The following is a 15,722-nucleotide window of genomic DNA, read 5'->3' on the forward strand; positions in this document are numbered from 1 at the left end:
CACATCAATGCGAGCTGTGGCAAGAAGGTTTGCTGTGTCTGTCAGCGTAGTGTCCAGAGCATGGAGGCGCTACCAGGAGACAGGCCAGTACATCAGGAGACGTGGAGGAGGCCGTAGGAGGGCAACAACCCAGCAGCAGGACCGCTACCTCCGCCTTTGTGCAAGGAGGAGCAGGAGAAGCACTGCCAGAGCCCTGCAAAATGACCTCCAGCAGGCCACAAATGTGCATGTGTCTGCTCAAACGGTCAGAAACAGACTCCATGAGGGTGGTATGAAGGCCCGACGTTTGGCATTTGCCAGAGAACACCAAGATTGGCAAATTCGCCACCGGCGCCCTGTGCTCTTCACAGATGAAAGCAGGTTCACACTGAGCACGTGACAGACGTGACAGAGTCTGGAGACTCCATGGAGAACGTTCTGCTGCCTGCAACATCCTCCAGCATGACCGGTTTGGCGGTGGGTCAGTCATGGTGTGGGGTGGTATTTCTTTGGGGGGCCACACAGCCCTCTATGTGCTCGCCAGAGGTAGCCTGACTGCCATTAGGTACCGAGATGAGATCCTCAGACCCCTTGTGAGACCATTTGCTGGTGCGGTTGGCCCTGGGTTCCTCCTAATGCAAGACAATGCTAGACCTCATGTGGCTGGAGTGTGTCAGCAGTTCGTTCAAGAGGAAGGCATTGATGCTATGGACTGGCCGTTCCCCAGACCTGAATCCAATTGAGCACATCTGGGACATCATGTCTCGCTCCATCCACCAACGCCACGTTGCACCACAGACTGTCCAGGAGTTGGCGGATGCTTTAGTCCAGGTCTAGGAGGAGATCCCTCAGGAGACCAACCGCCACCTCATCAGGAGCATGCTCATCAGTAGTAGCAATGCTCAACAGGAGCATGCCCAGGCGTTGTAGGGAGGTCATACAGGCACGTTGAGGCCACACACACTACTGAGCCTCAATTTGACTTGTTTTAAGGACATTACATCAAAGTTGGATCAGCCTGTAGTGTGGTTTTCCACTTTAATTTTGAGTGTGACTCCAAATCCAGACCTCCATGGGTTGATAAATTGGATTTCCATTGATTATTTTTGTGATTTTGTTGTCAGCACATTCAACTATGTAAAGAAAAAAGTATTTAATAAGATTATTTCTTTCATTCAGATCTAGGATGTGTTGTTTAAATGTTCCCTTTATTTTTTTGAGCAGTATATTTAACTCATATTAAAATCTATTTCATGTTCAACCGAGTTCTATGTTGCTAATTGTAGTCTATTGTCTGTAATTATTCCTCAATATGTTTCATGGTGTGTAAAAACAAATGTGCGCAATGATGTCACAAATCTATGATTTAGTGCATTATTAAAGGTAAGCATTAGAAAAAGCAGCAATATTAGCAGCCATATAGGTGATAATATTTAGCTCTACCTTCTTAGAATGGCGAGGATGGCAAGAGTCATTAAGATTTATGTGTGTTTTAAGGGATCATTGTGCCAAAACTAGGCCCGGTTTCCGGACGACACATGCATTTCCCAAATCACCACATAGGGAGAACTTTCACTAAGTGCATTGTTGGAGCATATGTCGATACTGGTAGGATCGGGAGAAAGGCAGAGCTAATCTTGGATGAGCTTTCACCATTCAAATCTTACCATAGCATTGGAATTATTCCACAATACAGACGACAGAACAGCTCCTAGAGACTATAACATATGCTGAAGATAATTACACATTTGTGCTTTGTTTCTCATCCCTGATTCCAACCTCTGTTTTTGACAGATTTGGCTGACAAGAACTGTGATGCGGCCATCAACCCTGATTCAACAGGACCAGAGAGTGTTCAGGTGACAGATGTAGACCTTGCTTCAGATGCTGCAGGTCAGTCCTGTCTTTTTCACCAGTCACATCATCAACACCACAATCAATAGAATCATCACCTTTTCCATCTCCTCTGTATTTCATACAGTATGCCATTCCGCAGCTACACTTTGATTTGATTTATTAGGATCCCCATTAGCCAATGCCGACAGCTATTGTCTTACTAGGGTCCGAGACATTACAATTTAACATGTAGTGTGTGTATATATCAGTTACACATACTGTACATACACACAACAAGTTGGTCACATGGGGGAGAGGCATTGTGCCATCAGCTGTTGCTTTTTGAAACCAGGTTTGCTGTTCACTTGCACAATGGAAGGGAGATTCTTGTTTTTTATTTAAGCTGTATTTAACTAGGCAAGTCAGTTAAGAACAAATTCTTATTTACAATGACAGCCTAGGAACACTGGGTTAACTGTTCAGGGGCAGAACAACAGATTTTTACCTTGTCAGCTCAGGGATTTGATCTAGCAACCTTTCAGTTACTGGCCCAATGCTCTAACCACTAGGCTACCTGCCACCCCAGATTCATGCACTCATGGCTCTGTATAATACTGTATGTTTCCTTGAATGTGTTCTGGACCTGGGGACTTTGAATAGACCCCTGGTGGCATGGCTGGTGGGGTAAGTGTGTGTATCAGTGCTGTGTGTAAGTTGACTATGCAAACCATTTGGAATTTCCAACACAGTAATGTTTCTTATAAAAACAAGAAGTGACGCAGTCAGTCTTTCCTCAACTCTTAGCCAAGAGCGCCTGGCTTGCATAGTATTAATATTAGCCCTCTGATTACAATGAAAAGCTTGACGTGTCACTCTGTTCAGGGCCAGCTGCAGCTTAACTAGGTCTTTCTTTGCAGCACTTGACCATACGACTGGACAATAATCAAGATAAGATAAAACTAGAGCCTGCAGGACTTTGTGGAGTGTGGTGTCAAAAAAGCACAGCATCTCTTTAGTACAGCCATACCTCTCCCCATCTTTACAACCATTGAATCTATATGTTTTGACCATGACAGTTTACAATCTAAGGTAACACCAAGTAATTTAGTCTGCTCAACTTATTCAACAGCCACACCATTCATTACCAGATTCAGCTGAGGTCTAGAACTTAGGGAATGATTTAGAGATGCTCTTAGTTTTAGAGATGTTCAAGACCAGTTTATTATTGGCCACCCATTCCATAACAAACTGCAACTCTTTGTAAAGGTTTTCAGTGACTTCATTAGCTGTGGTTGCATTAGCTGTGGTTGCTGATGTGTACATGGTTGAATCATCAGCATACATGGACACACATGCATTGTTTAATGCCAGTGGCAGTTCATTGGTAGAAATAGAAAAGAGTAGAGAGCCTAGAGAACTGCCCTGTGGTACACCACACTTTACATGTTTGACATTAGAGACGCTTCCATTAAAGAAAACCCTCTGAGTTCTATTAGATAGATAGCTCTGAATCCACGATATGGCAGAGGTTGAAAAGCCATAACATATACATTTTCTCATCAACAGGTTATGGTCAATAATATCAAAGTATGCACTGCAATCTAACAGTACAACTCCCACAATCTTCTTATAATCAATTTCTTTCAACCAATCATTAGTCATTTGTGTCAGTGCAATACATGTAGAGTGCCCTTCTCTATAAGCATGCTGAAAGTCTGCTGTTCATTTGTTTACAGAGAAATAGCATTGTATTTGGTCAAACACCATTTTTCCAACAGTGTGCTAAGAGCTGCCAGCAAGCTGATAGGTCTGCAGTTAGAACCAGTAAAGGCCCCTTTACCACTCTTTAGTAGCGGAATGACTTTGGCTTCCCTCCAGGTCTGAGGACAAAGACTTTCCTCTAGGCTCAGATAAAAGATATGACAGATAAGAGTGGCTATAGAGTCAGCTACCATCCTCAGTAGCTTTCCATCTAAGTTGTCATTACTGATAGATAACGATCGATAACAATAATTTTTCCTCTCCCACACTAACTTTACTAAATTCAAACGTGCAATGCTTTCGTTTGCCCACTTTGCCAATGAAGTAATCATTAAATTAATTGGCAACATCAACATCTGATTCATTGAAAGATGGAGTTGAATTTGTCTTTTTGCCCACTATCAAGTAGTAAGTAATCCTTGGACACGTAAGCATGATCTAAGCCAGAACGGGCCATAGGGGCAGGAGCCTATGTCCTGATTCTGTACCATATGGCAGCTTGATGTACAAGTATAGCCCCTGGACAGGGCCTACACTATCTTCCTCTAGAATTTTGACAGAAAGGATTTCCTCATATATTCACTACTAGGATGTCTGAGAGAATGCCAAGAGTGTGCAAAGCTGTCATCAAGGCAACAAGTGGCTACTTTGAAGAATCTAAAATATGAAATATCTTTAGATTTGTTTAACACTTCTTTTGTTAGTACATGATTCCATATGTGTTACTTCATAATTTTGATGTCTTCACTATTATTCTGCAATGGAGAAAATAGTAAAAACAAAGTAAAACCCTTGAATGAGTCGGTGTGTCCAAACGTTTGACTGGAACTGAATATCTCTGGTCTGTTTTTCACAAAGGTGAGGCCACAGTGCATCCTAAGACAGAGGACGAGGTCACGGAGGAGAAGACAGACATTCAGACATTTCAGACAGCCCCAACAGTGGCGAAGGACGAGGACCAGAGAGAGCTTGAGGCCACAGAGACAGGCCCTGAGGATGGAGCCCAGCCTGAGGCCACCGTCAACCCCGAGCCTGACACCCAGGACACCACCTCCGCACCTGGGGAAAAGGGAGCAGAGAGCACCACTGAGGTAATGGAAGCAGTGGACACAGACCAGCCGGCACCCACTGAGGCCAGCCCAGTAAAGCCAACAGCATGGGGTGAGGGTGATGCTTCAGAAGGGACAGCCAGAGAAAGCCCTGGCATAAAGGAAGAGCAGGCTGAGGGGAATGAGACCCAGGAAGCCAGCCCCACTGAGCACCCTGGGGTGGTGGTCACTGAGATGGAAGAAACCACTGTGTCTGGGATGTTGCCTTCTGGCTCAGAGGAGGAGGGGGCACCACCTGTTAAAGAGCCAGGAGAACCACAGGGCCGGGCCAGAGAGGAGGATTTTCAGGAGGAGGTAGAGGTAGAAGGTAAGGAAAGACTGTTTGTAACATACATAATATTACAAGCAGAATGCTGTTTTTTGCTTTGTCGTTCAGTTTGGTATCTTGAAGAACATGATGACAATTTATTTCAATAAAATAGCACACTTTAAAATACAAATACATCTCAAGTAAATCATCTCTCATGTCAGAACAGTAAAACATAACATTTATAGAACTGTAACGGCCGTCGTCAGAATGAGACCAAGGTGCAGCGGAGGATGTGTTCATCATAAATGATTTTAATGACCGAATGAACACTTGCAAAAGAAAACACGAAAATGACAGCCAAACAGTTCTGTCAGGAATAACAAAACACTAGACAGAAAACATTCACCCACAAACCCCAAAGGAAAAACAGGCTGCCTATGTATGACTCTCAATCAGCAACAACGATCTACACCTGTTCCTGATTGAGAGCCATACACGGTCGAAACAAAGAAAACCACCAACATAGAAAAAGAAACCTAGAACGCCCACCCATGTCACACCCTGGCCTAACCAAAAATAGAGAACAAAAAACCCTCTCTATGGCCAGGGCGTTACAAGAACATGTTTGTCATAGGATGTTTGTCATAGAATTGCTGTGACAGGATGACAGCTCACCACCACAAAGCTTCCCCTGAGCCTAAAGAAAAATCAGTTTCAATACTCAAGTGCAGAATTTTCAAAAGGGTAGAATGTCCTTTTGTACATTAATGCATTGCTTCTGGCAAAATGTTGAACCAGCAACCTTTGTCCAGTCAGTGTTATCACCTGTGAGAGAGCAGTGTGTTTGTGTGAATACCTTATGTTATTTTTAGTGCTACATTGATATTGGTTACTGCATTGTTGGGTTTGGAGCTAGCAAGAAAGGCATTTCACTGTACTTGTGCACGTGACATTAAAACTGAAATATTTATATTCAGTAAGGTGTTCCTCTTTAGACACCTGGTGACACCCCAGAGAGAGAAAAGTGGTGGGCTGTGATTAGGAAGCCTAAACTAAAGACACACTCTATGCTTATTTCAAATAGCACGTTTAGCCTAATATAAATATATTTTGCCTACTTTTATTCCAACAAAACACCACCAACAAAAACATAGACAAATCTCCACGATGAAACCTTTAATACCTTTGACATTAATCTATATAATAAAAAAAATATCCTAAAAGTTGTACAAGACTTTTACAGATGTATCAACTAAACATCTTCAGTTCTACTGGACGGAACAGTTGTGTCATTAATCAACGCCATGTAAGAACTGGTCTAGCCAGAATCACTATAAAACACATCACTATAATATCACTTCTCTTCTCTGTCCATACTGTACTTCTCTACTGTTTCCAAGGGACTCAAACATTTAGTGCTTTGGTGATTCATTTAATCATATGAATCTCTAAATATACTGCACATCTGCATGTTCGTCATTCTCCTCAAAACTTCTGTCAAGATGCATTATCATGCAATCTCTAATACAGTCTTCTCTGACTTTCCTCTGCAGCTGAGATGTTAAAAGTTGATATTAAAAAAGTGAAGAGCATAACTAACACCATATTTACCTGTTGAAACGGAATTACTTTTTGACATTTAGAACTATTCCTAACATTTTCTTGGAAGTGCTGCCTCTGAGAACTTAGAGAAGGATTCTTGTAGCAGATGGCCGACCACCCACACACAACGAAGTTTGGTCCGACTCTGGGAAGTTAGAGAACTAACCTCGCCCCCTGGTGTTGGGGTGTGAAAATGATTGTGGATTAAAACTCAGAACTCTCACTTCAATTTCCACTGTTGTTTGTAGCTCACTATGTTTTGGCATTTAGTGTTATATAAGACATATGGTAATAGCTCTAAAAGCTATAACCCACTTTATAGAAACATTTTCAAGTGCAAGGAATCATTTGCATTTACATAGTCAGCTCTGGTTGCTGAAATAAGAAGCTAAAATGAAAACGGTAAAGCTGTGTTTTGATTACACTCAGATTCATGAAAACATATTCCATAGAGACTTGAAAGTTTGTCTTTCTGTGCGTGTCCTCTGAGGAGTTTGTTTGAAGAGGGCTCCCCCTGTTGTGACCAGATAAGGGAGAAAGAGAGAAGCACTGCTACACTACTGACAGTGACACAGAATGACTGGCTCAAATTCTCAATGCTTTACGTGACCTCTCTCTGCATAAATGGTTTAATGTAAACTATTTATGGTACTGCTGTGTACCACTGAGCTATACATTCATCCTGAATAGTGAAACACAGGTTGGGTTATGAAATAACATCTGCTGCCTCACTAGCTTTTATTATGTATCACATTATGGTTGGATTCTTATTATTGCATTTTTTTCTGTATTTTGAGACATTTTCTAAGTGGTAGAGAGGAAGACAGTAGGAAGGGTGGACATGAGGGTTGATCCGGTAGAGGACATAGGCCTATTTCTATGGGGAATAGCTCCCCATTCAACCAAATCATGCACTACCTTTCCACCAGAGCCCTGTGTGAGGAATAGGGGCACATTGATTTACCCTATGAGAGAGAATCGCAGATCAAAAATCACAACCTGTTCTGTGACTGGTTAAAGTTATGGGCAGTTTATTACATTGCTCTCTTTATAACACCTGGCACAATGTCACTTACTCATCAATAATTCATAAATCACGTTATAATATTCCATGAACAGATTCACGCAGGTGGCCAAATTAACTCAAGATTTTACTTCTGGGTTACATAGACAAATCACTTTTCAATTAAATGTTGGCATTCACTCTCAGGTTCCAACTCTGCCCCAAAGGAACAGTTCTGCGTTCTTCCTTAGTATTTTTTTTACATTTTAGTCATTTAGCAGACGCTCTTATCCAGAGTGACTTACAGTAGTGAATGCATACATTTCATACATTTTTTTCTCCGTACTGGTCCCCCGTGGGAATCGAACCCACAACCCTGGCGTTGCAAACACCATGCTCTACCAACTGAGCCAGACGAGTATGTTCTGTGAATTCCACAGCTAATAAATCAGCCCTGTAGTAGCACATGATTCCTGGTCATCAAATGACTATATTCATCACATGATTACTCAAGTTGGCATCTATGTGTAAACCATGTGTGAGGCGTTAGAGATGTTTGTTTAACACTGTCTCTCCTTGTTATCCCCATAAAGCATCCATGCAGCCCATTCCTAATGGGAAGATGAATCCAGGTATGGGAGCAGACCCTACTCCAGCTGGGCAGGAGATCAGTAGCACGTCCAGTAAGTGGCCCACTACCCCTAATAACGCTACTACATGGATGGGCACGCGGCCCACCGCCCACCTTTTGAAGGCCCTCATATTGTTTTACTCCGTCGGGGTCTCAACTTCCAGTTGCAAGTTTGAATAGTAGACTACACAAGGTGCAATTTCGAAATGTGCGTTGTGCATCAGTAGTTTTCCTCTTGTTATGTCAGTCACTGACAGTCCCTTAATTAGCCCATGTCAGCTAACATTAGTTTAGGGGCCAGCAATCTAAACTTGTAGTTATCAAGGTCGGATTACCGCCTGGGGGGCCCCCATTGATTTTGTTAGTCATTCTCACTCAGATATCATGTTAAAAACAGCTCACTTTCCACTCCACCCATGGTAAAATGAGTAATGGGGGGTTGGCGGATGGGGGTTGGCGGCAGTGGCACAACTGCGGCCCCTCATGATGAGGTCAGATCTTTTGTGACCTCCCCTCCATCAAAGTTGCCTATTCTTGCTCTACTAGTAGTAATAATACTATTATTGTACATGACATTAGTGATCCGTGTAATAATGTTAATGTCATTTTAATGGATTATATGGTTTAATGGATTAATAATGGAGAAAATAATTACATTTATATAGCGCTTTTCAAATCACATTGTATAAGGGTACACATTAAGAGGCATTCGCTACACGTCATTCAACTTTTATCATTATGTTCCTCTGTGCAGATTGGCTGATCATTGTGGGAGTGCTTGTGGCACTGGTTGCTATTCTCCTCGCGTGTGTTGTTGTGGTCAAGTATAAGAGGTAGGTCTCACTTCACCAGTCCGAATTCTGGTCGAAAATGAATGAAGACTGTGTGCATTGATCTCTCTCTCTCTCTCTCTCTCCCTCTCTCGATCTGTTAGCTGGTAACAGCAACCTAATGTGTACACTGTTCCCTCTCTCTGTCTGTTAGCTGGTGCGGTCAGCAGCAGACCCTGATGATCACCAACAAGGATGGGAATGAGGGTAACGGTGCGGCGGCGTCAGTGGCTAGCTCCCGCGCCCAGGAGAGAGAGCAGGAGATGGTGACCCTGATGAATAAAGAGAAGATCCAGGAAAACGGAAACACTGAGGAGTTCACCGCCATCACACTGGAGGACTCCCCAGAGAAAGAACAGCTAGCGTGAGAGAGTAGAGGAGGAGGAGAATGAGAGGGAGAGTGAGTGAAACAGAGAGTGTGTGAGAGAGAAAGTGAGTGAGTGAGTGAGAGAGAGAGAGAGAGAGAGAGAGAGAGAGAGAGAGAGAGAGAGAGAGAGAGAGAGAGAGAGAGAGAGAGAGAGAAGAATAGCTATGGGGTCATGACACTGGGGCAGGACTAGAGAGAGGCTGGCTGGGATGGAGATGGACACTTTGGCCTGGTACCAAGCAGACGGACACGCTGAACATACCAGCTGGGGTTGGGGTGGTTGCTTTGTAAATGGAAGGGGTGGGTAATGCTGTATTGATTCTGTTTGTTGTTTTATTCTGGTGAGCATGGCTGGTTTTCCCCAGCTACTTGTTACTAAGGTACAACATCTGAAACTGGACCGACCCTTTCCCTGTCTGTCAGATGGCTAGATAGTCCTTTAAAACCAAGAGGAGCAAAATTATGCTTTATAGCCTCCTATGTCACGGTGGTTAGAATGGGATAGTTTCCTAGACCCAGGGTTTGGACTGAATTTTCAACAGCAGGGGTGTCAACCCAGGCTTCTGGAAAGACACAGAGAAACACACCTGTTGATATTCACCCCTGCCTTTCAATCAGGGTCTAATCTAAATCTGAGAAAATCATACTGGCTTCTCTAGCCAATAGGTAACATTAATTCATAATTTGAGTGCCATGTTGAAATGAACCCTGCAGACCCTGGATAACTGGAGGTTGACAATGACAACCCTGCTCTAAAGCCTGATGTATGCTGGGCTCTAAGTGGAGATGTTGAAGGTGTGTGTGTGTGTGTGTGTGTGTGTGTGTGTGTGTGTGTGTGTGTGTGTGTGTGTGTGTGTGTGTGTGTGTGTGTGTGTGTGTGTGTGTGTGTGTGTGTGTGTGTGTGTGTGTGTGTGTGTATGGGGAGAGATAAAGTGGGTTCATAAAGTCACAGGGATATGGGTGGGAGTTTTAAAGGTGGGGGATGGGGGGGACTTGGATGCCCTCCAAGTTCAATAGGAGATTCAGGTTTGAAGGACATTGTTGATACTGTGTCACTCAAAGCTTTTGAGGCATTGGGTTGGAAAATAGACACACGCACCCGCACACTCACAGAAATGTGAAAACTAAACAGATGTGGGTGGATCATTTGGCTCGATGTTCATGGGATTCATATTGTTTCTGATGATGGGTAAATGTGTGATGTTGTGGCCCACTGATGTCGTTTCTTTTGATATTAACCTTGTGTATATTTCACTTGTTTCCTGTGGATTGGGGTTTTATTTTGTTTTTACAAGAAAACACAATATTACTATTTAAATTTGTGCAGTTTGGATATTATTATTATTTTTTGCTTCTGTAAATAATGTATGCGTGTTTTCCAAATGGCTTAGAAATAGTGGTCAATCATCTTTTTGGCATGCACATGCCCTTTAATGATTAAAGAAAAGCTGCCATATTTGAGTTATTTAATCAAATGCAGAATTTAAGGTGTTCAGTTGTGATAGAGCATTTGCAGTAGAGTGGATATTGTATGAATCAACTGCATGTACAGTATTCAAGACTGTGCATTTTAAATACCTTTATTATGATGTCAATTAACATGGTCTGTATACATGATTAAGTCATGTTGGATAGCACACAGGATTGTTTGGAATATCAATAGCTTTCGGAGAGTAGTAGCAATGCTCAGATTTGGATGTTGGGGTTCACATGTATTGTACCATATAATTCACTTCATACTATATTGACAGAAGCGTGCAGTCTACAATGACCTAGCATTGTGTAGTAATGCATTAAACTGTGATGAATATCATCCAATGACACCTAACAGATAGAGCCCTCGGAGTGCTGGAGCACATGCCCTTTTGCCCTCCTATGAAAAATGTGTCCTTTTGATTGGTGGTGGTTTTAAAAACTAGTTTATTTTCACACTTGTAACTTTAAATGCAATGAATTTCGTATAAAAGTAGTTAATTTCTCATGAACCCATTAATCTCGAAAAAAAAAAGTCCTCTGCCACCGCAACAGTGCGTTGCTGCGCTTGTCCTCGTCACATGCACAAGCTTCCAACCTGTTCTAATATTATATTACAATATGTAATATGCATAAATATTTGCAGTGCACAAACTTAACATGATAAACAGGAATTACATTTATGCTAAATGGTGACCCAAAATAACTATCTGAAAGCCAAGCTTCCAATAAGCCATGCCTCCAATCTGATAGGTTGCCACCTCCACAATATATTATTCACAAGTTTTATAATTGAACCCCTAGACCCTTTTCAACTGGAAAGGTTCTGCCAGTGTGGCAACCCAAATGGTTCTTCCAGGCACCTTTACTTCTAAGAGTGTACATTAGCGATGATCAGCTGATATAGCCTACCCACCCCAGGAGTGGTTATAGGCTAGCAAAGAAGTAGTGATTCTTTCTAACTCCCTTTCTGGGTTTTATTGTAAAATGAAAAAAAATTATCTGGCTACAGGAGCAGTAGAAATGTATGAATGCAATTAAGGTCGATTTTTTTATTTGACTTTGAACACCTGCTCCATCAAAGGTCTGTGCATTGCCCAGGCACCCAATAACAATTGTTAACTGCTAACATAACAACCAATCTACAACCCTGAGGAGTGACTGCCTCCCTCACTGACTTAAACTATTACAAATGACCAGGACACACAGATATTACAGTAATGGGCAGTACAGTAGAACTCCAAGAACAGCTCTGGATTGTAATTCTCTGGGTTCCTTTGTAACAATGGAGCAGGGGCCATCTTGTTTCTGTGGCTTTCCCTTTTATGTGCACCAGATAGAGGGATCAAATCAAATCAAATGTTATTCGTCACATGCCTTGTAAACCACAGGTGTATATGAACAGTGAAATGATTACTTACGGGCCCTTCCCAACAAAGCAGTGAAAACATATTAGAAATAATAGAAAAATAGAAAAATAATAACATGAAAATGCACAATTAGTAACAATAACTTGTGTGATTGTGTGTGGGATGGAGGGTAATGAATGCATGTGTCTCTGGCCAGGAGCTCTGTGTCTCCATACTGATCCAGGTCTCAAAGTGCCCATTGCTCCACACCTCTAAGTGATTACATATTCATCTTTATGCTGAATCTTTCTTTCGTAGGCAAATCACTTCTATGTGTGGTTGTGTGTGGGTATTGTGACAGTGCATTTGTCATGCCTTTTCAGTAAGAGGCAACCGATTTGAATCACTCCTTGTGTCCCAAGTTTTTTGAGGGTTTGTGCCTCCATTTTTGATGTTTGATTTTGTTGCTTTCATGTGATTCACTTTGAGAAAAATTTGCTAATAATTTAGCGTAGGAGTGTATAATGATGAATTAACAAAACTTTGTTAATGATAAAGATTTGTAAAGTCATGGATGAAATAAATGTGTATAGAGGAAATAGTTGATTGTGATGTTCATTCAGTGAAAAAGGGTGAGAGAGGGAGAAAGGGAGAGAGAAAGAAATAGAGGGAATGAGAGAAAAGGTCTGGAGCGCTGCTCGGCAGCAGGAGGAAGTATGGTTGCCATGACATCCATGTCATGATGCAAGAGTATGTTTAACCCAGGCAAGATAGAGAGACAACAAGACAAAGACAGCCATTTTGAAAGCTGGAAAGGGCATGTTCTTGTACGTGTCTGTGAGTTTGTGATTTAATCGTGAAAGGTTAAACCAGTCTCATATGGCTACCCCTTAAGCTAAGCAATCCAATATTCTAAAATAGGTAAGCTAAGTATTTTTGGTGACAATACAACACAACAAATTGTGAAAGTCTACACAACCCTTGCACAATTTAAAATTAAATCTTCAAAGGGATTACATTTGATTTCCTTTATTAAAGTCCCCAGCTACATTAAATGCAGCCTCGGGATATGCGGTCTCCAGTTTGCACATAGTCCAGTGTAGTGGCGGCTTGGGTGTGGGGGGATATACACGTCAGAGACGATGACCGAAGAAAATTCTCTTGGGAGGTAATGCGGTTGGCATTTGATGGTGTGGTATTCCAGATCAGGAGATCAAAGGACTTGAGTTCCTGTACGTTACCACAATCACAACATGAGTTGTTAATCAAGAAACAAAACCCTCCTCCTTTCATTTTCCCAGGGAGTTCTTTCTTCCTGTCTGCACGATGGATAGAGAACCCCGCTGTCTGAGTGGACGGGGACAATACAGTGGCTTGCAAAAGTATTCATCCTCCTTCACATTTAAAAAAAATTTTGCTTTACAATCTGGAATTAAAATTGATTTTTTGGGGGTTTGTATAATTTGATTTACACAACATGCCTACCACTTTGAAGATGCAAAATATGTTTTATTGTGAAACAAACAAGAAATAAGACAAAAAAACAGAAAACTTGAGCGTGCAAAACTATTCACCCCCCAAGGTCAATACTTTTTAGAGCCATCTTTTGCAGCAATTACAGCTGCAAGTCTCTTGGGGTATTTCTCTATACATTTTCTTAGGGCTAGGCGTCCCGCTAGCGACAACTTCCGGTGAAACTGGAAAGCGTCCCACTAGGACAACTTCCGGTGAAACTGGAAGGCGCGCAATTCCAATAAATAATCATAATAATTATGGATATTAAACATTTATGTACGTACAAGTGTCTTATATCGGCTGAAAGCTTAAATTCTTATTAATCTAACTGCACTGTCCGATTTACATCAGCCATTACAGCGAAAGCATGCCATGCGATTGTTTGAGGACGGCGCCCAACATTAAAATATTTTTCCACTGGCACAGGTTTCATAATTCCCAAATAGCGATTAAATATTCACTTACTTTTTGAAAATTTTCCTCTGATTTGTCATCCAAAGGGTCCCAGCTATAACATGTAGTGTTGTTTTGTTAGATAAAATCTTTCTTTATATCTCAAAAAGTCAGTTTAGTTGGCGCCATTGATTTGAGTTATCCACTCGTTCAACATGCAGAGAAAGGAATCCAAAAATCTACCGCTAAACTTTGTTATAACAAGTCAAAATACATTTCTATTGACTCCTCAGATACCCTAAAATGTAATCAAACTATAATATTTCATATGGAAAGAAGTATGGAAATCGGAATCGGAAAACGATATTAGCATGTGCGTCTTCCCTTCATCGCGCGCGCCTATACAAATTTCCAATAGCGTGTCCTTGCACTAAAACTCATTATTCTTACTCGTTTAGGAAGAAACAATCCTGAAGCCTTGAACATTGAGTGCTGACACTCAGTGGAAGCCATAGGAATTGCATACTGGGAGCTCGATTTCATTATTTCCCTATAATTTCTATTTGTAAGAGCATGGGCTCTCTCAAAAAAAAGATTCCGGTTGGTTTTTCTTTGGATTTTCTCCTACCATATCTATTATGTTATAGTCTCCTACATTATATTAACATTTCTACAAACTTCAAAGTGTCTTCTTTCCAATGGTACCAATTATATGCATATCCTGGCTTCAGGGCTTGAGCAGTTTACTTTGGGCACATCAGTCAGGTGGAAATTGAGAAAAAAGGACCCCAGCCTGAAGAAGGGGAAACATTTAAATGTCTTGGAATGGCCTAGTCAAAGCCCATATATCAATCCAGTTGAGAATTGAGAATTTTTGGTATGACTTAAAGATAGCTGTATACCAGCGGAACCCATCCAACTTGAAGGTGCTGGAGCTGTTTTGCCTTAACTTCTATGGGCTAGGTGAGACACCTGCGGGACACAGCCAGTGAAATATCAGGGCGGCAAATTAAAAAACAAAATGTCATAATTCAACTTTCTCAAACGAATTTTTCAAACATATGACTATTTTACTCCATTTTAAAGATACATTTCTCGTTAATCTAACCACATTGTCCGATTTCAAAAAGGCTTTACAGCGAATGCAAAACATTAGATTATGTTAGGAGAGTACATAGACAAAAATAATCACACTGCCATTTTCCAAGCAAGGACATGTGTCAATAAAACCCAAAACACAGCGAAATGAAGCACTAACCTTTGACGATCTTTATCAGATGACACTCCTAGGACATTATGTTACACAATACATGTATGTTTTGTTCGATAAAGTTCATATTTATATCCAAAAACAGCATTTTACATTGGCGTGTGACGTTCAGAAAATATTTTGCCTCCAATACTGCCGGTGAATCAGCACAACAATTTACAAAAATACTCATCATAAACGTTGATAAAATATTAAACTGTTATTCAAAGAATTATAGATGAACATCTCCTTTATGCAACCGCTGTGACAGATTTCAAAAAAGCTTCACGGGGAAAGCACACTTTGCAATAATCTGAGTACTGCGCTCAGAAAAATACACCAGGCAATACAGATACCCGCCATTTTGGAGTCATC

At 41.4% G+C, this 15,722-nt stretch overlaps 1 protein-coding gene across 1 annotated transcript in view; it reads left to right on the top strand.

Annotated features, from left to right (window-relative positions):
• The window catches only part of cd44b (CD44 molecule (Indian blood group) b), a 32,955-nt gene extending 20,166 nt beyond the window's left edge, over positions 1 to 12,789 (top strand). Inside the window, exons 4-8 of the mRNA XM_014148324.2 lie at positions 1,774 to 1,872; positions 4,435 to 4,992; positions 8,134 to 8,223; positions 8,926 to 9,004; positions 9,156 to 12,789. Of these exons, the coding sequence (XP_014003799.1) occupies positions 1,774 to 1,872; positions 4,435 to 4,992; positions 8,134 to 8,223; positions 8,926 to 9,004; positions 9,156 to 9,369 (1,040 nt within the window). The 3' untranslated portion in view covers positions 9,370 to 12,789. The remainder of the gene's footprint in view (positions 1 to 1,773; positions 1,873 to 4,434; positions 4,993 to 8,133; positions 8,224 to 8,925; positions 9,005 to 9,155) is intronic.
• Positions 12,790 to 15,722: the final 2,933 nt, after the last annotated feature.

This window comes from Salmo salar, chromosome ssa16 (assembly GCF_905237065.1).
Source record: "Salmo salar chromosome ssa16, Ssal_v3.1, whole genome shotgun sequence".
NCBI classification, from domain to species: domain Eukaryota; kingdom Metazoa; phylum Chordata; class Actinopteri; order Salmoniformes; family Salmonidae; genus Salmo; species Salmo salar.